The 27,811-nt window shown below is 40.1% G+C and overlaps 1 protein-coding gene across 3 annotated transcripts in view; it reads right to left on the bottom strand.

The window, feature by feature from the left end:
* Window positions 1–27,811, bottom strand: part of col12a1b (collagen, type XII, alpha 1b) — a 276,137-nt gene that overhangs the window by 8,857 nt on the left and 239,469 nt on the right. For all 3 annotated transcript variants that reach the window (XM_041805206.1, XM_041805207.1, XM_041805208.1), the window contains 11 exons: window positions 23,084–23,173; window positions 18,805–18,858; window positions 18,349–18,444; window positions 14,818–14,871; window positions 11,951–12,004; window positions 11,790–11,843; window positions 10,364–10,435; window positions 10,241–10,276; window positions 7,257–7,323; window positions 6,960–7,145; window positions 6,311–6,379 (listed from right to left, as the gene is read on the bottom strand). In XM_041805206.1, coding sequence (XP_041661140.1) covers window positions 6,311–6,379; window positions 6,960–7,145; window positions 7,257–7,323; window positions 10,241–10,276; window positions 10,364–10,435; window positions 11,790–11,843; window positions 11,951–12,004; window positions 14,818–14,871; window positions 18,349–18,444; window positions 18,805–18,858; window positions 23,084–23,173 — 832 coding nt within the window. The remainder of the gene's footprint in view (window positions 1–6,310; window positions 6,380–6,959; window positions 7,146–7,256; window positions 7,324–10,240; window positions 10,277–10,363; window positions 10,436–11,789; window positions 11,844–11,950; window positions 12,005–14,817; window positions 14,872–18,348; window positions 18,445–18,804; window positions 18,859–23,083; window positions 23,174–27,811) is intronic.

The following is a 27,811-nucleotide window of genomic DNA, read 5'->3' as shown; positions in this document are numbered from 1 at the left end:
TAAAATACTTGCTAAAACCCTCACTCTTTGCCTGGACAATATTCTCCCAACTCTTATATCACATGAACAGACTGGATTCATCAAAGGATGCCAGTTGTTCTATAATGTTTGTTCCCTCTTAAATATTATTTATTCCAAACCTTCCACTATCACCCCAGAAGTAGTTATCGCAGTTGACAGCGAAAAAGCATTTGATAGGGTGGAATATGACTATTTGTTTGAGGTACTGAAAAAGTTTGGGCTGGGTGAGGTGTTTTTTTCGTGGATACGCCTTCTTTATACCTCTCCACAAGCTAGTATCCACACCAACGGTATACAGTCAAATTTTTTCCCTCTATCACATGGTAACCATCAAGGTTGCCCGCTCTCCGCTCTTTTATTCACAATTGAAATTGAGCCTTTGTCAATTTATTTTAGATCTTCCCCTATATATACCGGGATAACAAGGTCAAAAATGGAATTTAAATTGTCACTTTATGCCGATGATCTATTATCATATGTTTCCAATCCAAATAAGTCTATTCCAGTTATTCAAGCCTTCTTAAAAAAACACTGGTCATTATCAGGCTATAAAGTGAATGTCTCAAAGAGTGAATGTTATCCAGTAAATGACTTAGCACTACAACTTAAACAATCTGATATTCCTTTTAAAATCAGCCCTACTGGTTTTAAATACCTCAGGATAAGGGTAACCAGAACATTATTTACTCTCTTTTCTGCCAATTTCTCCCCTTTGCTGTCTAATCTTAAGGAGGATCTTTAAAGATGGGAAAGTTTACCCCTATCACTAATTGGAAGAATTAATACGCTTAAAATGAACATTCTCCCAAAGTTTTTATTCCTATTTCAATGTCTCCCTGTTTTTTCCTCTCCTCTGCTTACCTTTCCTATTCCTACCAACCCCTCTAGAATTACACAGAACCCAGTGGTCCATTCCACTCTGAAGATTTGGTATCAGCTCAGAAGTCACTTTAAATTCATATTTCCGTCTATCTTAACTCCTGTATCAAGGAATCACTTTTTTAAACCTTCACTTTCAGACTCATCCTTCTCTACCTGGCACGATAAAGGGCTGAAATCTTTTAAAGATTTATACAAAAATAATGTTTTTTGTAGTTTTGCTGAGTTGCTGGCTGGATTTCATCTCCCATCCTCCGACCTTTTCAGGTATTTTCAAATTCGGAACTGTGTAAAATTACTATTCCCAATGTTTCCGCAAATGCCTCCAACTCAAATGTGGGAAGAACTTTCACAACTTAATCCCTTTAAAAAACCACAAATTTCTAGGATTTACAGACGTTTACTATCATCTGATGATACACTACTAGGGTAAGAGGGGCTTGGGAGGATGAACTTGGTCTGACATTTGAGGATGATTGGTGGGATGCTGCCCTCGATACCCTTCACACAAGCTCGACATGTGCACGTCTCACACTCATACAATTCAAAGTGCTGCTTAGAATTCACTACTCTAAAGCGTGATTGTCTCAAATGTATCCTGACCTCACAGATAGTTGTGATAAATGCCACCACTCTCCCTGTAATTTAACCCATGTTTTTTTCTTGTCCCTGTTTGATTAACTTCTGGAAAAATTATTTTGATTCAATGTCAAAAATACTCTCGATCTCTGTAAATACTTCTCCCCATACTGCTATCTTTGGGGTCCCGGAAAACTATACTCAATTCAGTCACAGACAGTTAGAAGTTTTGGCTTTTACTTCCTTAGTAGCAAGACGCCACCTTCTTTTACAATGGAAGTCTACTATATCTCCCTCCAGTGTACAGTGGCTCAGAGAAGTGATGTCTTTTTTGAAACTGGAAAGAATCAGATACTCTGTCAGAGGTAATATGAATAATTTTCACAAGAAATGGGAGTCTTTTATGGCCGATTTTAATTCTTTAAACCCCTGTTAATCCCATAACCCCCCTCACTCATTTACTCATTCACTCCTTATGTTCTTTTATTTCATTCTTTCTTTTTCCTATTTCTCTGCTGCTTCCCCCTCTAACTTTCCTCTTTTCTATCCGGTTTTATATAGTAGTTTAAAATTTTTGTTTGTTTGTTTGTGTGTGTTCTTTGCAGAAAATTAAAAAATTATTAACGGGAGTATAATTCGGTGCAGTAAGAAATTGTATAGACTTGGATGTTTATATTGTGGATAAGATGTTATTTGACCTGTTACAGAGATCTTTTACTTTTTATTTTTTTTATACAGGTATATGGAGATGTTAAGATGCCGTGTAACTGTTTCAGCAGTTTCTGTGCAAAACTCCCAAATAAACATATTAATGTAATAATTATGGCTCAGAGTCATCGTGTTCAGACTCCAGCTGGAAACATCATACATTTCTTTAATCATGCTGCTGACAGTCTGAGGCTCAACATTTGGACCAGAGCAATAAAAGAAAAAAGATGTGGCAGGATGTGCAGGATCCCGTTTTCCCTCTCTGCATTATGTCTAGACACGACAAAGCCCAGTTGGAAAGTTTCCCTGCTGCTCTGTCTGTCTCGGCCTCAGCTCAATGAACCTTCTCCTCTGCGACCCCTTCCGTTCAGCTCCAACGTTTCCACTACTCGACCTCCCCAGAAAGTTCTCTCTCTCTTCCGTCAAACAGGCCGGAGATCACACATTAGTAGGTCAGCTGTAGTCATGGTTCTGGATTACAGCAGGGCAGCCTGGATGTGTGATTCGCTCTGCTGCTTTCAGCACAGTGATGTCAGGATTTTGTGCTTGTTTGAGCAGAATTTTTCGCTGGATGAGATTTGGTTTCAGAGTTTTAAAGAAGCCAAATCCTTCAAGTTTGTTGGGCTGAGGGTGCTGGCAAACATGTGATTTGTTCATTCATGTTAATAATTCCAATCCTGCAGAAATAGTACAGTCTGAACACAGTTCAACATCAGACTGCTGAGGTTTCTGTCCTTTAAAAACAGCTCTAATATTTCCTGTTACTACATAGGGTTGGGCGATTAATCACAAATTAGATTAAACCACAATATGGCATGCTGCAATTTTCAAATCGCAGACAGTGCAATATTTCTTTAACTTGAAAAGTGTCAAAATACCAGTTTGACGCAATCTTTTTTCCTTTTTTTATGCTTTATACCAGCGTGACTCAACCCTGCTCTACCAAAGAGCCAAACTGTTGAAAAATACCTTTGCAAGAGCCACACTCTAAGTGGTGAAAAGTGGCAAAAACAGCGTAAGTTGCAATAACGATAAGTTAAAGATGGCAAAAATGGTCAAAAAGCAACAAAAATAGGTAAATGGGCAAAAATGGGGAGAAAAGTTGGAAAAAAGGTCAGAAAGTAGCAAAAATGGGTGAGAAGTGACAAAAATGAGTTACAGTTGGCATAAAATGGTCCAAAAGCGGCAAAACCGTGAAAGAAATGAGTGAAAAGTGACTAAAATTGGCAAAAAGCAGTCAACACTGGCTAAAATGGGCTAAAAACTAGGAAAAATGGTATTTTATGACAATAGGTAGCTTAAATTGGTAAAAAATGTGGAGAAAAAAAGGGTGAAAAGGGACAAAAATGGGATAAAAGTGGCAAAAAAGTGTCAAAATGGGAAAAAAAAAATAGGGATAAAGTGGTATTAAATGGCAAAAGGTAGCCTTATAAGGGAAAATGGGATAAAAGTGGCAAAAAATGGAAAAAAGTGATTTTAAATGGCAAAAGGTAGCTTAAATTGGTGAAAAGTTGGAAAAACAGGTGAAAAGTGCAAAAAAAAGATTCCCTTTTTTAAGGTTTTCTGGGGAATAATATTTAAAACCAGACAATTTCCTCAAGCGGAAATTGCGAGAGGGGCTTGGGGGGCGGTGCCGGTTTCATCACAAGGTCGTTTATGACAATAGCCCGACTTGTCATCACAAGGTCATGTGCAAGTCCAGGCTGAAGCAGCATGTAGCTGGACAATGACACGGTGAAATGGTTGAAAAACACTGTACATGATAGGAGACTTTATTTATGTGTGGCCTGATTAGCTGGTGCTGATCACCTGGTACCTGAGCTTCAGCTGTCTGTGTGGTGTTGGCCTTCCCTATGAAATAGAGTCCTTTAATTGAATTTTATACAGACATGCAGTTCCTGTCAAGAGTCTTGACGAGAGCAGGTGCAGAAGAGATGAATTTTATCATTTCCAGCTCCATTTGAACAGATTAAAAACTTGAATTGAGAAAGGATTGTGGGTTCTTCTTTTGATTGACGTCACCAAAATCAAGAGAACATACAAACACACGAATGCGCGCTGCGTGCGCTAACACACACACAAATGCACAATCTCTCCCATATATGGGATATATGTGTGGCTGTCTTTGGTGACTGATGTCGCGAAAGACTTTATGGGGGACTGTATGTGGATAAGAAGCCACCCACAGTCCCACCATCCTGTTAAAGCATTGTTTAAATGGGCTGCTTTACTGGAACAGCTCCGTGTGTGAGTGATCAGAGATCATTAAAGGCTGTATGTGTGTCAAGCAGCGATGACATCATCAAAGCACCAGAGCTGCTGTTGCCATGGTAATTAATGCCTGCACGGTTACGCATCACTGATCACAGATCGGTTACACCTGAGACAGCAGAGAGTAATTTTGAGTGATTTTGCTTGTGAACACAGTCTCTTTCTCCTCTCCGTGTGCGAAAACCGTAAATGTATCATCAAAAGGATTTCGGCGTGAGCATCTGCAGGCCTTGAACTATCAGTGATGTTATTTTGGTGTTGATTGTGCAAGAAATGAACCTAGGGTGGCGAGCTAAAAACGGGCATCTTTCTGACTCTGAAGACAGATTCATCAGATTTGATACCATTGCAGTAGATGAGAGAGGTGTCAGCATACTTGGGACAGTTGGTCCTCTCATGCCAAAACCATGCATGATATGGCTTTGGTTCTTGGTTTGACAGTAGCAGGACAAGATTTCCTCAGTTTTGACTTTTTTTTTATGTTTGTGGTGTTAGATTTGTGGCCGTAGTCACTAGTTGTTCGCAAAGGTCTCAGTTGATGTGTAGGCTCTCTCAGCCTCTAGGGTAATGACATCACCCACTCTAGCAGGGCAATTTTTAATCATTTTCTGTCAACGCACAGGAGGTTTGAAGACTCGCCTATCAAAAACCGTAAACCCATCATCATACCAAAGACATTTCTGAAGACTTGACAGAAAAAATTTCTATGTTTTAAAGTTAGAATGATCTCTGTAGGTGAAAGTATGGGGAAGCAGTAGGGGTGTTGAAAAACCCTATGTTTGTGGTTTCTTCGTCCCTCTCCCCATTCATTTCAGATGGGACTTTTTTCGCAGTTTTTCACAAATAACTTTTTGAAAAATTTGCAAATCTCTTAGAAAAGACATAACACACTGATCGGGAACAAACCACACATTTTGATGTATAATTTGCAGGGAGTTTCTGAAAGCCCTAGGAGGAGTAGCGTGCCGAAATTTTGTCTGGAAGATGAATAAATAAAGTAGAAATGACCGGAAGAACAATAGTGGCTCGTGTCGTTGCCCCGAGCCCCTATAAAGACATACAGAGCCACGTGTTGAGTATCACTGTTTCATACATTTTTCAAACCTTCAAGTGTCTTTTTTGTGTTATTTTTTACAAAAATCATGCTTTTCTTGCTCATGCATTTATTTTTCCTCATCAAAATGAGAATATGAGAAAGGATCATCCCTTTCAATAAAGCAACTGATATCAAATTTGCTATGTGAGCCAAAATGGCAGTAAGATTTTTTTTTTCTAAATTTAGCCCTAATTTAAATTATTTAATATTGTACTTATTATAATATAGAATGATTTCTTGCTTACGTTCGTTAAACAACAGAAATACTGACGAACCTAAATAATCACACTTCAAATCCCAATTGCAATATTGCAGGAAAAAACTGCAATTAGATTATTTTTGCAAATCGTTAAGCCCTATTGCTACACTAAAGCTCACTCTGTTACCATGAAATATAAAGGAGGTGGAAGCCGGTTTTACAGGCTGATACTAACATTTATTTAAAATCGGTTTGGACTGGAGAAAAAGAATCCTTGAAGCTCACAAAGCAAATGGAGGAGTTTGACACCCCTGACTGAAGTTAATTAAAAAAGAGTAGGAAGTGACCCTTCTCTTTACTACATCGTTTACAAAGACCAAACGTCTCTGTACCAAACGTCCAGACCTGCTGAACATTTAACAAAGTTACAGAAGCAAGGAGAAGTGCCTTTGAAACCTTGATTGTTAAACACTGCTTCATCTTTTATTCAAAGCTGTGGATCAGAGTCACACTTTAAAGTGTAGAAGAAAGAAAACCAAAAAAACTGGGACCCATACCTGCAGGTCCTCTCGGTCCTTTCTGTCCGACTCCTGGCGTTCCTCGATCTCCTTTTTCTCCTGCAGGGCCTGAAGGAGACACATGTTTAGTGTGAGTCTGAGGAGGGACCAGTGTGTAAAATGACTGGCAGAATGTTTAATGGGGGGAATGAGATGGCCTTCAGTTTGGTCCCTTCATCAGGTACAGGTAAGATCATGTGGAAAACTTTGTTCAAAAATCTGAGCACGTTTACTGCCATTGGAGTCACTTCTCCTCCCTCTCATCCTGCACTCAGTGATGATTCTGTAGTGATCAGTTTCACTGATGGAGATCAACTCAACATATCAGCTCTTACTTGAAAATGAGCCTCCTCTTCTGATTCAAATACTAAATATGATTCAGATTCTGTCTTACTTTGCTCCATTTAGCGCTTTGATTTTCCTGATTATCTGATTGTGTTTTGTATGACAAGGCCAAAGAGTATTTAGGCTTTAGAGCAGATGGCAGCACGTTCCTCATCAGGGTTAAAAATCAGTGATTATTTGAATTGCTCAGCGTTTACTGATCGAGTCAAGCCTCATCAGCGTCTCTTGATGCGGTGTTAGAACCACTGTGCTGCCTTTGTGTTCTCGTTTATTTTTGTAACTCTGAATCATGTTAGCGTGTTACCTCTCTCTCCCTGCTGCCCGGGTAAACCTGGAGTTCCAGGGAAACCGTTCCTTCCTGTGGTTCCAGGCTCCCCGCGGGGTCCTTGCCTGCCTGAAGGTCCTGGAGGTCCTGGAGGACCAGGGTTGGCGCTGCGGTACATGCCGTTAGGGATCTGGTTCAGTAACGTGTTGACTCGAGTCATTTGTGCTGTAAAAGCAGAGGAGCAGTAAGTGTCAGCCTCATTGAAGCATGTTTGGAGTCCGGCTGCTTTAAAAGCATTTCCAACAGTGGTTCTAAGAATAAAATTGGATTACTCACTGTTTACTAGCTGCTCACAAACTTGTCTGGCGATGGATCGCATCATGTTCTGAGGAGCAAAGTCTCCCTGGAAGCAAAAACAAGAGATTTAAAAGAAGGGTTTCCTGTTGACCTTTGGCATGTGAGGTCACAGTTTGTCCCACCCAGTCCGGCCCCCACCTGGATTGTAAAGGGCATGTTACTCACTGGAAACCAGTGCTAGAGAAAAATACTCATGTCCACAAATTCTCACAGTGATCTGTGTAGTGCACCTTTAGTACAAACAGAGTTTAAAAGGTTTTAGACCAGAGTTTCTGTTAGCCAACATTTACTAGTCTGACAGATGTCCAGCAGATAAAATATGAACGGCCAAAATGTAGGGAAGGTTTATCAACCTAACACCGCGCATGGCTAATTTAGGGGGTGAATTTTCATATTATCAACATGGGTGATGTCAAACAAAGCTTATCACCAGGGACTTAGGAGCTACTGAAAACCATTAAAGGAAATCAGCAGTATAGAAGGATTTTGTGTTAGTTATTGCTACAAGCAGAGGGATGTAGTGGACTTCAATGAGTGAGCAGATCTTTCTGTGGACAATTCTCTGATGAACTGGAACTGTATTAAACACAAAATCATGTCATGCAGAAAGGCATAAATGGTTAGGGCCAACAGCAAGAGCGCCGTCTCCCTTCCCTGTAGCTAGGTGTTCATGCTCGGGACATCCTGGCTGATCGGCAGCAGTGTGGAAAGAGCCATTGATGAGAGGAGGACTGTACTGACCTATCCAGAGTGGAAGCTTTTGTCTTTCTTTAGAACTACCCCAAATATACCATGATGGCTGGATTTGCTGCTTTAGTGGAGGTTACAATTGAGATCATCAGTATAAGGAGGACTAATATGGGACCACTGATGATACGACTCAATTTTCATTTGTTTTAAGGTGGTGTCTGGTTAACGGAGCACTGGTGAGTTATTGGCTAATGGCCAATGGGCTATCTGAGAGTGAGCGGTGCTAATATGAAGCTAAGTGTTGATTATATGTTGAACATAGGCATATAATGCAACTCACTGCATGTTTTTGCAAGGAACAGCTTACGGCTTTTATTATGTCTGGACTAGAGCCCGACCGAAATGGGATTTTTGGGGCCGATGCTGATACCAATACTGGGGGCTAACAAAAGCCAATATCCGATATGTTGGCCGATAACCGATATATTGGCCGATATATGAAATAATAACATTGATATACACAGGATATATACTGTACATGAACACAAATGTGGACATGTGAATAACCAGTTGCATTTATCTTTGTTTATTTCACAAAGATGCAACTTAGATGATGTTAAAACGCTGTACAATAGTCGTATATTTTGGTTGTGGACCATATTAGACAGGAAAATGATAAATGGAGAGCCATATTTACATGGCTGTGGCAAATATGCACATAGAATATGTTTACAGTGTGTTTCTTGATAACACTGAGGAAGGCCACAAGCTTAAATGCGCCTGTTTTATAAATTTTTTCTCTAAAGATCTACTATTAGTGAAACTTTCTGTCCCCACACTGGTAGAATATGTCACAGGAAAGATAAACACCATATGAATGCTTTTCTGGTTTGTGCTTTTGAAAGTAAAAGCCCGGTTTAGCATTTCTGTAGAGAAACTCCGTTCACTTGTACAGAATGCTTTTATTTTGAATAGTTCCCAACAAAACTTCCACTGTACACTGAATCGAGTCGCTTCTATAAGGGGGGTTTATTGAGGTAAAACTTATGAAGACGGGCAGGGCTTTGAGAGCAAGGAGATGCGGCTGACATGCAGAAAACTCGCACCCTGTGTGAAAGCTGCACCGGCAGCAAGCAGCAAAACAAGCCAAGTGAGTCCGACTGCAGCAGAGATTAGGCTGCCTATGAGTGCTTAGGGACAGGGGCAGCAGCACCCGCTAATCAGTGAGAAGAGCAACAACGATACGTGCTTTCATGTCAGAGTCTCCAAAACTCTCCAGTAACACCAGAAAAAGTCGCTAGATTTGTTGCTAGTTGCTTTTTGAAAAGAGTTGCTAGAGGGGTCTGAAAACTTGCTAAATATAGCGACAAAGTCACTAAGTTAGCAACACTTAGTGAGGGAGAGCTGCTGCTGAACTCTGCGTCTGGGGGGAGGGGCCAGGAACTCGGGCTGAGTTCAGCATGGATACACACAGAGCAACAGGAGCAAAAAGAGAGAGACAAAATCCCTGCGCAGCAAAAAAGTTAATCGGCTACATATTGGCCGATGTTTATAAATCTGTGAAATGCTATAATCAGCCCAATTAATCGGCCCACCAATAAATCGGTCAGGCTCTACTTCTATATGGATCTCATCTCAGTCACATATCAGAGCTTTAATTAAATTACACCCCGCATTTATTCGGAACAGGGACATGGCGGTTAATTGGTGTTTTACAGTATTTTAAAGTTTCTCACCAAAGCCTACATTTTCTTTTTCTAAAGCAACATTTTATATTCTTATATCCTCAGCTAACTTTTATTCTGCTGGAGGAGTGTATTTTACTAACTTACAACCTAGTATAAAGGTGTCAGGGAGTGTCAGTTGCTGTGAGTACAAGAGGACAACTGACCAGCAGCAGCTGAAGGTCATGTTTTTTCAAGCTGAGCCAAAAGAGATTTATTTTGGTCTGATCTGATTCACAATGCTGATGTGATTTAACACGAGCTGGTGATTTAATCCATATCCAAACACCTTATGAGACAATTATTTTAATATAAATGATGTCACTGGACTCAAGATAAAACGTTATGTTTCAGGACCCATGAGGCTTCGTAGAATTATCAATAAGCTTATTTTTTACTGGTTTTCAGGTTTAAAAATGCAGAGCTGGGTCCTGATGGAACCAGGTTTTGATCACCATCCATAGTTAAAATAGAATCTTAGATTGACTGAATAACTAACAGATTGCTCTTTTGATAGGACTAGAACCTGAAACCTTCAGATTTACTCACTCTCTCTCCTTTGTCTCCCTTTGCACCAGCAGTGCCCTGAAAAAAGCACATAAAATCAGCTGTTAGACAAACAGTTTCACTCGTTTGGTTGAAATAAGCCACCACGGCAGTGAGGACACTCACGGGGACACCGGTGTCTCCGGGGTTTCCTGGTTTTCCTGCTGCTCCTGGTATTCCCGGAGATCCTGGAGGTCCCTACATGACACAGAGAAATCAATCAGGGCTTATCTACAGGTATTCCAGGAAGGAAGAGTGTGGAACAATGATGTGGAAATGACAACTACCACATGAGGAAATGAGAAGGACTTGAGTTTAGCTTGATTTTTGCGGGTTTAACACTGTTGAACATTTCACACGCTTTTATTCAGTCAGGTGAAACTCAAGCTAGCTATCATGCTCCCTCAGAATGATTGTTGAAAGCCATGAAAATACTTTATTTTGGATTTACAAGAAACTACAGCTACAGCTAACAGAGATGCTGTAATATTCTTAGTCTAAGAAAAAATGTCCATTCTTTTCAATATCTTTCACCCTACAACAAACAACTAAACCACAGGTGTCAAACTCAAGGCCCGGGGGCCAAATCCAGCCCACAAGACCATATCATATTTGTATAATAACTGACCCACCAGTATGAGGTCGGCAGATATCCTCCAGTATGAAAATGTAAACTTCAACTTGATTATTTGAAATATCCTTGATAAGAAATAAAAATCTGAAAAAGTAAAAAGTAAGAAAGATTTATTAAAAAGTCAAGAATGTGGCGAAAGAAATACATTTGTGTTTTATTCCATATTTTCAATTTTGCATCTCAAGATTACGACTTAGACTTATGATTTTGACTTTTTATTTCAAACTTTGACCTTTTCAACTCATAATTTGGATTTTATATGTCACATTTTTATCTTTTAGATTCCCAATTTTTAATTTAAAACATATTTTTACATTTTTTTCCCGCATTTTGACATTCTAAAAGACTATTTTTTTTTTTTTATATCATATTTTGAACTTTTACACTCCCAATTTTGAATTGAAGTCATATTTTTAACTTTTAAGACATCATTTTGAATTCTTGCTCATATTTTGACATTTTCAACTCCTAATTTGTGGCTTTTTAATCTCATATTTTGAACTATCAGACTCCCAATCTAAAATTTTAAGTCATATTTTGACTCTTATACTCATGATTTCAAAATTGATCTAATATTTTCACCTTCAAACTTGGGATTTTAACTTTCTCCTGATATATTTGCTCTTTAAAAACATTATTTTTCTATTTTTAATATCGTGTTCTGATCTTTTGAACTAATAAATTGGAATTTTTATCTCAGATTTGAGCCTTTAAACTCATCATTTTTACTTTTTTGAATTTCCAAATGATTTATCATCAGTGCTGTTTTTTTTTTCATATTTTATTACTGGTGAAAATGAAGACAGTTTATGGTTAAATGTTGACCCTGTTAGGCTATCAGGTTAGACCTAAATCCAGAATCCGGCCCCAGCTGTGACTGAATTTGACACCCCTGAACTAAACCATGAGAGCTCTTACCATGGGCCCTGCAGGGCCTCTGGGTCCAGCCGGTCCTTCCTTTCCTGGAGGGCCCTGAAAAATCAAAGATCAAGCCTGAATTCTTCACACATGATCAGATTCAGCTCCGGCTTTGTTTCTCAGAGCATGGTGTCCATTAAACACAGCCCGTCGGGACTCACCCTGACTCCAGCTGGTCCGACCGGGCCGATAGGACCAGCAGCTCCAGGTGCTCCCTGCAGACACAGGAAAACAATTCAGAGTTTGTTTCACCATCCAAAGTAAAAAATTTCACCTTTGCTCCAAGCGATCATTCAGACTGGTTGTTTCAGTGCAGGATTTTAACAGTCCAACAGTAAATTTCCTTTTTTTTAAACACTCATTTGCTCAGTAAAACTCTGCTCACTGCTTTTATTGCCAATCCTCTCTGGTCTTTGATGGCTTGGCATAAGATTTACAGGCTACATAATATATTCCAGATCTGTTTTATTGGCCATTATAAACCAGGACCAACTTGGTCTGAAACTCATTAAATGCATTCTATAGCATCTGCTCCAACATGGTCACCTGTAGCTGCCTCTATCACCAGCATCCACACAGAGATAAACTCTGTTTATTTTGAATCAGCTGAGTCATCGTTTCATTCATGACTCGGCGGTCTGCATGTTTGGATATCGGCCTTGTCAGCTCCCTTTAGTGAAGCAGGACTGTAAAACTGCTGCTTCTAAATTCTTTGGCTGAGACTGTTAAATGTTGGAAAAAGATGACAAAGATGTCCGCAAGGACAGCAGTAGTGACAGCACAGAGGGAGGGGAGTTGAAGAAGGCGTCATGTTTTAGAATGAGAAGTCTTTAAAAGTTCTCTGGATATCATGTGCCAACACCAGAGGTCACAACCTATTGATTCAGGACTGGGTACAGGTACATCACTACTACTTCGAAAGCATAGTTAGTTGATTCAATATTCATTTCTATGTATGACTGTTTCAGATATCTGTGTCCTTATTCATTGTCATATGGTATTTAATTTTCAGTGTTCAGAACATTAAAATATTAGGTGTTTGTTGATGTTTGAAGTTCAATAAATGCATATGAAGTAAATGTTGCTTAGTGCAGAGCTCATTAATGTTGAGTCTCTATAAATTATCTGCTGTAGACTAAGGCTGAATCCCAGGCATCTATTTTCCCATTCGGCTAAACGGCCATTTAAATAGTGTTTAACTGACTAGTTTAAGGAGGAGGAAATCATTAGGAAACAGTCAAATTGTGTCAGCGGGTTTGATGTGAGCCTGATACCCTACTAGTGCAGCTAAAATTAGCAGCTAGCTCTTCCAGTCTCTGTTCCCCTTTGCAGATTAATATCTTGCTTTGATATGTGGTTTGTTTTCACTTCAATGTGAGTACAAACCTGGACCAGTGTAAATTTCATCAGCTAAAACTATGACTAAAAATGTTCGTCGACAGCCTTTTTGTCCATGACAAAAACTAGACTGAGACTAACAAAAACAGATCTGTGATGACAAAAACTAGACTGAGACTAACAAAAACAGATCTGTGATGACAAAAACTTGACTGAGACTAACAAAAATAGATCTGTGATAACAAAAACTAGACTGAGACTAACAAAAACAGATCTGTGATGACAAAAACTAGACTGAGACTAACAAAAACAGATCTGTGATGACAAAAACTAGACTGAGACTAACAAAAACAGATCTGTGATGACAAAAACTAGACTGAGACTAACAAAAACAGATCTGTGATGACAAAAACTAGACTGAGACTAACAAAAACAGATCTGTGATGACAAAAACTAGACTGAGACTAACAAAAACAGATCTGTGATGACAAAAACTAGACTAAGACTAACAAAAATAGATCTGTGATGACTAAAATTGACAACAACTAAGTTTACTTTTTATAAAGATGACTAAAACTAGACTCAAATGTGTAATTTAATATAATTTGTAATAAGTAAGTATAAGTTTAAGTGTATAATAAGTAATTCTAAGTATTTATTTATAATAGTATAGTATATAATTAAGTATAAGTAAATGTAAGTGTAATATAATTTGAAATATGAAATAATCTGAAAATGCATGCAATCAAAACTTTCAACCTGCTGGGGCTGATCAGCTGATCTCTAAGAATTTCATCTAAATCTAACTCTAAAGTTTAAAGTTGAAGACAGTGAACCAAGAGCTCTACACAGAAACAGAAGTGACTCGGTGTTTGCATGTTTAACAGAGTCTCTTTAGAGCAAAGTGACAGACAACACGAGGTAACACTTTCCCTCCAAATCCTCCAGCATCACTGGATCGTTGGCCGTCTCATGAGCTGAACTGAAATCTAATTCTTAATGTTACCTGACCAAGTCTGGTCAAATCAATATCTCCTTAAAGGAATGTGCCTTTTATGGTTCATTTTTCAGTCAGCTTATACTGGATGTTTTTACTGGGTTGTGTAATGAAGCTGTTTTAAAGGAAACTCTGACTTTTATCTCTTACCAGCTCATAAAACTTTTCTACGAGGGGTTTAATTCATGGAAAGAATTAAATGATGCCTGGTAAAGATCACTAAATATTTCACATAGACAGTTTCCTCCTGTTCAGAGAAATCTGGACTGTTCAGAGCGTCATCAGTGACCCTTTGTCCTTTAATTTTAGGCCAAATGTTGCTCCAGAAGCTTGAATGCCATTTCTTTTTTCCAAACTGTGATATCTCAGGTTGGATCGGAGCCCCCCGTATTTTACCAGACCAAACAACTTAACGCTAAGAGGAGGGTTTAGCTACTGACTAAAGGCCAACACTTCACCAGAGCTGTTAATCAAAGTGACATGTTCTTGGCCTGTTCTCTGCTGAAATGTAATCTGAAAGTGATACTCATGCAGCTTCTGCAGAGGGTCAATACTCTCTCGCTTCTCTCTGAATCCTCCCCAGCTGGAGAAGCTTCTCTGTGCAGCCAGACGCCAGAATAGTAGTTAAACTGTGAGTTATCCCCACTTCCTGCTCAAAATCCAAAAATACTTTAAATCTAGAGCTTCACTTACTTTCTGTCCAGGTAAGCCAGAGTCTCCAGGGTCTCCCTTTGGTCCAGGACGGCCCTAGAAGAAAAAAAAGAAGAATTACAAGGTTACTGAAGAGATCAGAGATGTGACATTTAGTGTTACTTCATCTTAAACATGCAAGTCAAAATGAAGTGACCTGTGACAGTGACAAAAAAAAAAAACTGTTTAAGAACGTTTGAAATGTGCAAAAATCTCAAAATAAAAGTCAAGCACAGACTTTCATGTGTTCATCACTGAGGACAGTCTTCATCTCTCCTCTCTTCCATAAAGCTCAGATCAGTGGAGAGGAGAGATGAAGGTTCTCCTTCTAGAACTTTGTCCCATCTTCTCCAGGATCTCTGGAGCTCAGGCCCCGGCCACACGGAGATGAATTCAGGAGTATATGCAAAAGTTTTTTGTCGTATCAGCATTTCATCCACACGGAAACTGCGTTTTGGGTGACTGTAAATGATACTTTCGAAAACGGGTCCCAGAGTGCATAAATCTGTAAGTGACTAGTTTCATCTCAGTGTGGACGGCTATCCACATCTTTCTTGAAACTATTGCGTCACACACAGCGTAGCTCCCTTAAGGCGCCTGCGTGAGTCCAACCAAAACAAACATGGCAGACTACAGGGTTGTGTTCGTGCTACAGAAGCAACTGAGCTTATTATGGCTTTTACAGCAAAATCTGATGCTCCTTTACCACCGCCGCGAAATGTATACACCATATGTTTTTAAATCCAACACGGAGAACAACCGGGAAAGCAGCTAGAAGAAAGTTTGGGGCAGTTTTCTGTGTTCTCCTTCTCTCTTTTAATGCATTTCTGTGGCAGCGTTACAGCGCCACGTACAGGCTTGGCATATGCATTACAGCGTCTTCAGCGGTTCCGTGCTTACATGGATATTTCCTGAAACGATCCCGTCTTTACAGAAAACTTTTTCAAAACGAAACGGCAATATATTGTTTTCGTCTCCCTGTGGACAGGGCCTCAGTCAAAAGTGACCATCAGGTTCTTGGTCTTCTCTCTCACTAAGGTCCTTCTCCCCTGATAGTGACCAGCTCTAGAAGAGTCCTGGTTGGTCCAGACTTCTTCATGTGAGAATTCTGTAGGTCACTGTTCTGTGCCTGTCAACAATCCTGTCTCCGCATCTCCTCTGACCTTTGACCCTTGGTATTTGCTCTGATATCATTGTCAGCTGTGAGGCCTTCTATAGAGAGGGGTGGGGCTTTAGAATCATGTCCAATCAGATTAATTTAGGAGCTGAAAACCAGATCAGGGATCACCTCCATGGGTACATAAAAAACAAAAGGAGCAGTAGTGCCTACAGTCTACACCTTGAACAAAAGATGGCGCTATATTTCATGTCCACAGGCGTCTGTGGTGACGCCGTCAGTGTGGGTTTGTTCATAGAAAATAATGGAAGTGAGGGTTTTTTCACCGGACGGCGCTGGTGTGTTTAGGGCAGGGGTCATCAAGTACATCTGCACAAGGGCCAGACTTATTCTTGACAGAGACCCTGGGGGCTGAACTTTCAAATACACAAAAATTAAAGAAGAATTTTGGTCTAATTCTAGTATTATTGTAGTAGTATTTGTATTTTCTTCCAAAACACGGGACATTTTTAGTCAATACCAGTTAGATCTATCCCTATTTATCCCCCATTTTTGATACTTTTAGCCCTTTTTTGATACTTTTTGCCCCTGTTTTCCTCTTTTACCAATTTTTACAAGGTTTTACCCCTCTTAAACCAGTTTTCCTGCATATTTTACCTCCCCTCAGTCTTTGATCCTTTATTGACACTTTTTTACCCCTTCTCATTACATTTTTTTCAACAATTATGCAACTTTTAAATCAATGTTCACTACTTTTCATCCATATTGCCACTTTTTAACCCCTTTTTGCAACTTTGCCAGGCTATTTCTGTGGTTTTAACCCATTTTTGATACTGTTTGCCTCTTGAACTCATTTTCTTCAATACTTTTGCCCATTTTAAACCACTTTTTCTGCATATTTTATCCTCTTTGTGCCACTCTTTCATCTATTTTTGCCACTTTTCTTCTATTTTCCACTTTTTAACCCTGTCATGAATTCTTTGCACTATTTTGCCACTTTTAACCAATTTTTTTATACTTTTTGCTACTTTTTTCCTCTTTTACCAATTTTGCAAAATTTTAACCCCTCTTAACCCCTTTTCCTGCATGTTTTGCCAACCTTTATCCATTTTTGCCACTTTTAACTCATTTCCATTATTTTTTGCACTATTTTTGACACTTTTAACCCAATTTTGATACTTTTAACCCTTTTTTCCTGTTTTCTCCACTTTTTCACCAATTTTTGACCCTTTTGACCACTCCACAACCCATTTTACCATTTATCACCCATTATTTTTGTAACACTTTTGCCAACTTTACCCCTTTTTTTAAATATACAAGTATGACTGAAAAGTTCATTTATGTAAAAACAGATCAAATGTTAAGTCATTCTGACACTATTTCAATATTAATTGTTTGTGGGATGGATTAAACAGCTGCAAACATTTAATGCCAAAGGATACTCTTAAAACCACAACATCTTCTTTTCCTCCTTTTCTGAATGTAAAGATCTTTCCGGGGCTGGACAGGAAGTGGATGATCATGGGTTTAGGGCTTGACATTCATGGTGCAACGTCAGCTCATGCTGTGCAACTGAATTATTAACAAGCACAACCATTGCACAAAATTTATGTGTTCACACTGTTCCAGTGAAGCTGAGACAGGCTGTGACAATGTCAGTGTTGTATTTTAAAAAGTCTCAAACAAGGAGGTTGAATTCAGATCTACTGTCTTGTTTTTATGCTCCATCTGTGTCTCACATAAACAGCACTGCAATCACAACTAGCAGCTGAATAACAAATATTCCATCAGCTGTAGGTCCACAGGTAGTTCTATTTCCTTCATGTCTCATTATAGTCGAGGAAGGCACATCAAAAAGGCATTCCTGCTGTTTTCATGGTGATTTAAGATGCTGTCTGAGGTTAACAGAGGTAAAAATGCCCCAACTTTGTGGGCAAAATACCAAACAGGTCAGAAATCCGTTGGACCAGTTGGGACCAGAAGATCAGTTCATGGTTGGCTGCCCGGTCCCACTGCCGAACAAACAACACATGATCAGGCTGAAACTCGACCTGACTTCTAAGAGTTGTGTAACTCAAAATTCACATCTGAATCGGCTGAAAATTGCACAGCGTTCGCCCGGCTCGTAGCGCGATCCTCGTGGAGACAGAAGCAGAGAAAATCTCGTTTCACGTGGACACATCTCACTCAGAGATGGAAATCCAAACACGGTTTATTATCATTCAGTGATGTTGTCTCAGGTCTCTCACGTTCCCCCTTCAGACATGAAGGAATGTGAATCTCTGCCACAGAAACTCCCTCTGCTTGTAAATTTCCATCCAAATAAATCCTTGAATTAATTCCTCCTGTGGCGTTTCGTTTGTGCGAAAGCATCAGTGTCTGTTTTTGTGTTGTGTCAGGTGTGTTTACGGACTCACAGCTTCTCCTGGGATTGACAGGCCGATCGGTCCCTGAGGGCCAGGCAGACCCATGGGCCCAGGTGGTCCGTTCTCTCCCCGAGGGCCCACCGGTCCCTGTGAAACAGAGAGAAGGTCAGATAAGACAAGTTTACACACAGGAGGAGCGAGTTTCTGATATCTGCTTGTATCTCTTCACACTACTGTTGCAATCTGTGGAAAAGACCAACAGGAGATGAGGAATGCTGCATCGAAGCGAAACCTCCCCTTCATATCAGGGAGGAAAAGCAAAAACACACATTCACTAAGTGGAATCAGATGTGACTCCCCTCTTCAAAGCTTTTAACCTTAAACAATCTTTGTTTTCATCATGGGCTGATAGCTGAAGAGTCCGAAGGATCAGAGGAAACTACCACGGACTTTATATCTTAATCCAGTGGTTTAAAGATAAGAAAGACAACAGAAGATAATACTTACAAGAGCACCGCCCTCTCCTCTCTCACCTCGAGGTCCTTTTTTGCCCGGGGCACCCTGAGGACACAGCAAAAACCACATTGACACAACAATAAAAAAATATAAAATAGGAGCATTATAGCAGAGAAAACGGTCTTCTCTAAGCCTCCTGTAGCTTGATTTTGAATGTTCAGTTTAAATATTAAAGTTTCAGAGAAAAAAAGCAGAATTCTCAAAACTTTATGACTTCAACTTCAGCAATATGGCCTGCTGCAATTTTCAAATATTTCATTTTATTAAGTTGCAATATTTCTTTGACTTGAAATGTGTCAAAATACCAGTTTAGTAAATCAATGTTTTTGCAGTTATGCACATTATGCAAACATTCAAGTGTGATTATGTTATTATGGTTTACAAAAATCCCCCTTTTAGTGTTTTTATGTATGTTTTTCTTAATCAAAATGAGTGACATGAAAAGGATAATGTCCTGAAACAAAGCAAATGACATCACATTAGAAATACGAGCATGAAAAGTTAACTCATTCTATCTAAAACCGATGAAGCCTGGCGTTACTTCAAAAAAGTCATACTGTGATCAGCTGGTAGCCAGCCTCACCTCCCTCCCCCAGCTGCCTCCTTTATGGCTAAAAGCTTGTTGCACCCCCATATTCAGATTCTGGCAAAATAATTTTATTGTCTTCAATACACATGGTCTCATTTATCAAATTATTTATTGCTTGAATTTGTCCAAAAATACATAATATTAAAGTTAGACTGAAGGCCTTGAGAGTTTTGTGCAATTACTTGTTAATCAGTGTAGTAATATACGCCTGCATTTCAAGCCAGCTCTGCTTCACACTTTCAGTGGGATGATAACTGCCTCTTCTTAAACTGTAAATTGTCTCCCATGGTAAAAGTGCTGAAAGAGCGATTTTAGTGGACATTAAAGAGACATCTGGTTTTATTAACAGATTCTCTTAGAGTTAATAGATCCAACAATAGGACCAAAAAAAGCAGAACATCCAAGGCATCAAGAGCTATCCAATCCTTATAATACACTGTATATTACAGTAGGCAGCTGCCTTTACACAGCTCATATTTTTGAGTTTCTCACATGATTTGTGTACAGTAGGGAGCTATAGACATGTAGCCTCCAGACACAGAAAGTCTAAAAGTAATGTCAGACAGACAAACACATTTTTTCTTTAGTCCATAACAAGTCCTGACTGCTCTGAAGTCCTGACATTATAAAAGAGCGAGGGAGGAGAGGAGGCTGTCAGACAGGTCAGCCCTCATCACGCTGCTCCTCACTTTACCTTCTCCACCCTCTTAAAAGCTTTTATGAGCCATTGCAAAGAAGTTTCCCATGACTACAGCACTTCATGGCACCATATTTTCTCTTGTACAACATACTGTAGATTAATAACCATAAATTTCCAGAACAGGGCCTTTCATATATCACAGTAAAAATGTTCCATTACAAATAGAAAACCTCGTGTAAAAGTGAGCTAAGAATGTTATATGACTGACATTACTGCCTACATTCAACTAAAAGCATGACGTTTCCCCAGAGGATCAGATGAAGGATCTGCTGGTTCTCCAGTTTCAGAGAAGTCTTTAAATAATGTGAAGCTCACGGTGTCTTTTACCCAGAACCAACCGAGGACATACAGGCCCTCCATGCAACCGAGGACATACAGGCCCTCCATGCAACTGAGGACATACAGGCCCTCCATGCAACTGAGGACATACAGGCCCTCCATGCAACTGAGGACATACAGGCCCTCCATGCAACCGAGGACATACAGGCCCTCCATGCAACCGAGGACATACAGGCCCTCCATGCAACTGAGGACATACAGGCCCTCCATGCAACTGAGGACATACAGGCCCTCTATGCAACCGAGGACATACAGGCCCTCCATGCAACTGAGGACATACAGGCCCTCCATGCAACTGAGGACATACAGGCCCTCCATGCAACCGAGGACATACAGGCCCTCCATGCAACTGAGGACATACAGGCCCTCCATGCAACTGAGGACATACAGGCCCTCTATGCAACCGAGGACATACAGGCCCTCCATGCAACTGAGGACATACAGGCCCTCCATGCAACTGAGGACATACAGGCCCTCCATGCAACTGAGGACATACAGGCCCTCCATGCAACTGAGAACATACAGGCCCTCCATGCAACCGAGGACATACAGACCCTCCATGCAACCGAGGACATACAGGCCCTCCATGCAACCGAGGACATACAGGCCCTCCATGCAACCGAGGACATACAGGCCCTCCATGCATCACAGTCACAGAAGATTCAGGGTTAAAGCAGTGATCCTAAACATGTGGCTCTGGAGCCACATGTGGCTTATGTCTTAATTTCAAACATTATTCCCCCAGAAAACCTTAAAAAGGAAAATTTGACCTCAGAAATTAACCATCGCAAGTCACATTAATCAGTTTGTTTCCCACACTTACACAGTAGGCTTTAATTGTCAACCTTTATTTTTTGGCTGAATATTTCCATTGCCCTTATTTGCAATTTTTTGATACTTTATTTCCATTTTTATTGCTTTTAGCCCATTTTTGACACTTTATCCAGCTTTTTGCATTTTTTTGCCCCTTTTTTTTGCCACTTTTCACCACTTTTCGCTCATTTAAGCTGCCTTTTGTAATTTAATGCCACTAACTTTCCATTTTTCCCACTTTTTCCTGATTTTTGCCCATTTACGTAACTTTTTTCACAAAGTTTTGCCACTTTCTGCTCTTTCTTGCCACTTTACTCCAGTCTTGTAGTACTCGAGTCCCCAAAAAGTAGCAAAAACTGGAAGAAAAGTGGCAAAAAATGAGTTAAAGGGGGCAAAAATGGTCCAAAAGTGGCAAAACTTGGAGAAAAATGAGTAAAAAAAAAAAAGCTACTAAAATGGGCAAGAATCAGAAAAAAGGAAGGGGAAAATGGGAAATTAGTGGCATCTAATTGCAAAAGGCAGCTTAAATGGGCAAGAAGCGGCAATAAGGGCAAAAAATGGCAAAAAGCAGAAGAAAAGTGGCAAAAAAGGCAGAAAGTGGCAAAAAATGGGTGAAAAGTGGCAAAAAATGAGTCCACTTTCTGCCTTTTTCTGCAACTTTTCTCCCAGTGGTTGCCACTTTAAGCCCATTTTTGCCACTTCTTTTTGTCACTTCTCTTCCCTTTTTGACACTTTTATCTTGCATTTTTGCCATTTTTCACCGTTTTTGCCACCTTTCACTCATTAAAGCTACCTTTTGCAATTAAATGCCACTAATTTCCTATTGCTCCCCACCTTTTTCTGATTTTTGCACATTTCAGTCACTTTTCACTAATTTGCAGTTTTGGACCTTTTTTGAACTCATTTTTTGCCACTTTCACCCATTTTTTTTTTACCACTTTCTGCCCTTTTTTGCCATTTTTCTCCCAGTGTTTGCCACTTTTCACCCATTTTTGCCACTTTCTACCTTCTTCTGCCACTTTTCTCTCAGCGGTTGCCACTTTAAGCTGATTTTTGCCACTTCTTTTTGTCACTTTTCTTCTCTTTTTGACACTTTTACTCTGGTAGCTTAAATGGGTGAAAAGTGGCAAAGAAAATGTGAAAAATGGCAAAAATGGGATAAAGTGTCAGAGAGAAGTGGCGAAAAAAGGGCAACAACAGGAAACAAGTGGTATTCAATGGCAAAAGGTAGCTTAAATGGGAAAAAGTGGCAAAAAAATTTGAAAAAGGGCAAAAATGAGATAAAAGTGGCAAAAAAATGGGGAAAAAGTGGCAAAAAATGTGAAAAGGGGCAAAAAGTGTCTGTTTTTAAGATTTTATGGGTGAATAATATTCAATTTAAGACATAAAAGAGCCACAAATAGTCACAAAAGAGACACATGTGGCTTCAGAACCACATGTTGAGTATCACTGGTCTACAAAAAAAATCCTCCCTTCTCTATTTTTGTGCATTTTTTCTGATTAGATATAAGAATGACAAAGACCCTTCAATGCAACAATTCATATTCAATTTGCAATACGGGTCAAAATCATCAGGATTAGACATTTGTTGTTTAGGAGGAAAAGAAAGTTAAGGAATAATATCAAATCACAATTTTGGAGAAAAAAACTGCAGTTAGTTAGATTATCATCCGAAATTGTTCAGCCTTAGTTGTAACCACCCTGAAGAAAAGTTCTGACCAGCAGAAGAGGATGAAGCTGTGCTGTACTAAATCTGTAATCTCTTCCTCCCTCTGTAAAACTCATAGAGGACAGACTCAGTTAGAAAGCTGGACTTAGAGGAGTCTTACCACTGGTCCCTGAGGCCCTGGAAGCCCGTTGGCCTCGGGGGAGATACACGTGCAGGAGTTGGGTAGAGACGGACACTTCAGCTCATCTCTCTGGTGGAAGACAAAAAACAAATTCAAAGTCAGAAACATCCACAGTATAAAAGACAGCCATGAAGAGACGCTTCACAGTCACAGTGTCTTAAAACTATGAAGCAAACACAAGCAAAGGAACACTGAGTTTGAATAATGTGTGGACTGAATGAGCTGGTTGATCTTTATGTCTCTTTATAAGCAGCAGATGCTTCAGGCAGTCACAGTTAAAAAGTAAAACATGAACATATGTTTGAAAAATATTCAGCAGACCTTGAATTCTGGGCTATTTTCTTTAAGAATCCTGGTCTGAACTCAAAGTACACCATCGCTCCATCCCTACTCGTCCTTGGAAACAGTTTTCCCTTGCTGCAGATGCAAACCGTAGGGCTACGTTTCTTTAGGATAAATTCTTGCATAAAACTAAGGAGAGCCAGGAATGGATGAATGTGACGTTTTCTGGAGCTGCTCCAAAGACAGAACACCAGAGCTGATGTGTGGGCACAGTGGAGCTCTCTGAGGGATCTTATAGCGGAGGAGGGTTCTGGTTCAGGGATTGTTGTGATGATGAGATGAGATTTGTCAAAGTAAGACCTCAAGAAAAAACACTGTAAAGTTCTGGTTAGGACTTTCTACAGGCGAGAAGATCTGCAGCTTAAAGAAGTTCTTTTTCAGCTTTCCAAGGATTAAATTTTAGATAAATGGGTCCTCAGTCACAAACTATTGGGCTAAGATTCATTCAGATGCTTTAGGGTGATGCTTTTGAGGTTCCTATTCTGGGACCATAAGGTGATTTAGGGTGTGTTTGTCTCTATATTGCTGTTAGACAACACACAACACAGATGCAAAGCCAGCTGCAGAGAGCAGAGACTGGATTAAGACACCTACATACACACTGTCTGGACAGAGGTACACTATATTGCCAAAAATATTCACTCACCCATCCAAATGATGTAAATCAGGTGTTCCAGTCACTTCCATGGCCACAGGTGTATAAAATCAAGCACCTAGGCATGCAGGCTGTTTCTACAAACATTTGTGAAAGAATGGCTCGCTCTCAGGAGCTCAGTGAATTCCAGTGTGGTACTGTGATAGGATGCCACCTGTGCAACAAGTCCAGTGGGGAAATTTCCTGGCTCCTAAATATTCCACAGTCAACTGTCAGTGGTATTATAACAAAGTGGAAGCCATTGGGAACGACAGCAACTCAGCCACCAAGTGGTAGGCAACGTAAAATGACGGAGCGGGGTCAGCGGATGCTGAGGCGCATCTGAGGTGGCCAACTTTCTGCAGTCAATGGCTACAGACCTCCAAACTTCATGTGGCCTTCAGATTAGCTCAAGAACAGTGGTAGAGAGCTTCATGGAATGGGTTTCCATGGCCGAGCAGCTGCATCCAAGCCCTACATCACCAAGTGCAATGCAAAGCGTTGGATGCAGTGGTGTAAAGCACGCCGCCACTGGACTCTAGAGCAGTGGAGACATGTTCTCTGGAGTGATGAATCACACCTCTCCATCTGGCAATCTGATGGACGAGTCTGGGTTTGGCGGTACTTGTCTGACTGCATTTTGCCAAGTGTAAAGTTTGGTGGAGGGGGGATTATGGAGTGGACTTGTTTTTCAGGAGCTGGGCTTGGCCCCTTAGTTCCAGTGAAAGGAACTCTGAATGCTTCAGCATACCAAGAGATTCTGGACAAGTCCATGCTCCCAACTTTGTGGGAACAGTTTGGGGATGGCCCCTTCCTGTTCCAACATGACTGTGCACCAGTGCACAAAGCAAGGTCCATAAAGACATGGATGAGAGAGTTTGGTGTGGATCAACTTGACTGGCCTGCACAGAGTCCTGACCTCAACCCCACAGAACACCTTTGGGATGAATTAGAGCAGAGACTGAGAGCCAGGCCTTCTCGTCCAACATCAGTGTGTGAGCTCACAAATGTGCTTCTGGAAGAATGGTCAAAAATTCCTATAAACACACTCCTAAACCTTGTGGAAAGCATTCCCAGAAGAGTTGAAGCTGTTCTAGCTGCAAAGGGTGGACTGACATCATATGAAACCCTATGGATTAGGAATGGGATGTCACTTAAGTTCATACGTGAGTAAAGGAAGGTGAGCAAATACTTTTGGCAATATAGTGTACGTTTATAGGTTTATGGCCACGACAGTCATAAATAAGCCCCCCCCCCCCCCTTACTACCCCATCCAGCTCTTGAGCAACATGAGTCTGGTTCTGGTTGAAATCCTTCCAGTTAAAGAGAAAGTTTTTAGCATTTTATGTGTGTCAGAATCAGTTTTCTACATCCATATAACAGTCTGTTTTCGGGTCCAGTAAAAATTCCTTGAAAGCAGATCAACAGTAGAGTTCTTATACAGTTTGTGTATGTCTTTGGATGTAAAGCTCCTGCTGCTGGGCGTATATTTCCACTGAGTCCACTCTGCGGCTTCAGTTGGGATCATTATTAAATAATCGTCATCACAGCAGCCCAATCAAACAGCTGTCCTCACTCTGCAGCAATCGAGATAATAATCCTCCAGAGCTGAACCCAGTCCAGAATCTGCTGGATCATCCCACAGCAGACGTGCTGTACTCAGACAAAGCTTTTTCTGTTCCAGCGTCTCTAGAGATCTCTGCAGGGACTGAAGAGAGAAAAGCCAGCCACTAAACGACAGCCCAAGCTCTGCTGCATTTAAAAAAAATCTCATAGAAGAGCTGCTGCTGATGCCCAAATATTTCACTGCCTGAAAACAAATGTTCTTCTCTTCAGCCTCCCAATGGTCTTGAGAAACTGCAGAATTTTTCTTTCCTAGGAGTGGATGTGTTGAGGGAAGAAGGATGAAGAAAGACGGGAAGTCTTCATAATGCTGTAACTTCACTGCAGGCTTCTGGGTTCACTGGATAATACAAGCATGAAGTCTTCAAACTCTCAGCCTTGGTTGGGATGTTTTCATCCTCTCTAGGTGCTGGCTGCTGTGGTCAGGAGAAGGTCAGGTGTTTGGTTGTAATTTAAATCTCTAGGATCAAAAATCAGCAGATCACAATGACAAATCACTGTCTGTGTCCAACTGAGGGTTTTCATGTGAAGGCATAGTTCAGTCGTTGCAGTTCAGTGGCTTACTGGCAGAAAGCTCCAACAGGAATCATTAGTGTTTAAATAAAAAACAGCCTCCTAGCAAACTGAACAAAGAGCTGCCTGTTTTCAGGCTGTCCATCCCTCCAGGCCATTCCTGTGGCTGTACGATCTCAAAAACAGCATCAAACTATATTTGGCCTAATGTTCATCCCTTGGTTTCTAGACCATTCTTGTGAACACAATGTTGTATCAACGCTCTAGCTTGTGAAGACAATATCACAAGATCACCGAGGGATTTCCTTCAAAATCTGGACAGAAACCATAAACCTGAAAAAAGGTGATTTTTCTTGGGGAACCTCTGCCATGCATGGAGCAAAAGGGTTTAACTTATAGTTACTACAGGGACTATGCTAGAGAGCCGTGTTTCTCAACCAAAGAGCCAAATTTATTTAAAAAAAATACCTTTGCAGGAGTCACAATCTAAGAGGTGAAAAGTAGCAAAAACAGCTTGAAACAGAAATAAATATAGGTTAAAGGTGGCAAAATGGTCAAAAAGCAGCAAAAAACGGGTGAAAAGGGGAGAATATGGGGAGAGAAAGTGGAAAACATGGTGAAAAGTAGCAGAAATGAGTGAGAAGTGACTAAAAAAGTGAGTGGAAAGTGACTTAAATGGGCAAAAAGCAGTCAAGAGTGGCAAAAATGGTCAAAATAAGAGGAAACAAGTGGTATGTAACGGCAAAATGTAGTTTAAATGAGCAAAAAGTGGCAAAAAATGGTTAAAAAAGGGCAGAAAACAGGATAAAAGAGGCAAAATTTGGGAAAAAGGAAACAAGTGGTATTAAATGGCAATGGGCTGCTCAAATGGACGAAAAGTGGCAAAAAATTGTAAAAAAAAAAAAGAAAAAAAAGGGGCAAAAATAAGGAAAAAGTGGCAAATAGACATAGCAAAAATTAGCAAAAAAAATGGAAAAAAGGGATATTTAATGATGAAAGGTAGCTTAAATGGGCAAAAAGGTGAAAAGGGCAACAATGGGATAAAAGTGGAATTTACTGGGAAAAAGAGGCAAAAAGAAGTTGTAAAATGGCCCAAAAAATATGAAAAGGGGTATTTCATGGCATTATAACTGAAAAACAGGGAAAGGCAGACGTTTAAGGACATTTGCAAACCAAAATATCCAAAATATATTAATGTTAAAAATGTTTAAAGATTAGACATAAATGTTTGAAATTTTGTTGTTTAATTTTTTTTTTTCAGTTTGAATCCTTTTTGTAGGTGGGGGTCCACTGAATGAATAATTTCTTCTTCGGGGGGCTCACTCTTCCACACTTTGAAAACCCCTGTCCTAAATCAAAATATTATTCCCCAGAAAACCTTAAAACAGAGAAACTTTGACCTCAGAAATTATCAACTGCAAGTCAGATGAATCATTTTGTTCCCCACATTTACACAGTAGGCTTTAATTGTCAACCTTTATTTTTGTCTGTATTTTTCCATTGCCCTTATTGCAGTTTTGTGCCCCTTTTTATCCCCATTTTAATCATTCTATGCTGCTTTAAGCCCATTTTTGCTACTTCTTCTTGCCACTTTC

This window comes from Cheilinus undulatus, linkage group 14 (assembly GCF_018320785.1).
Source record: "Cheilinus undulatus linkage group 14, ASM1832078v1, whole genome shotgun sequence".
NCBI lineage: Eukaryota > Metazoa > Chordata > Actinopteri > Labriformes > Labridae > Cheilinus > Cheilinus undulatus.
The sequence above is the reverse complement of the archived record's forward strand: the minus strand, read 5'-3'. Positions and strand labels throughout refer to the sequence as shown.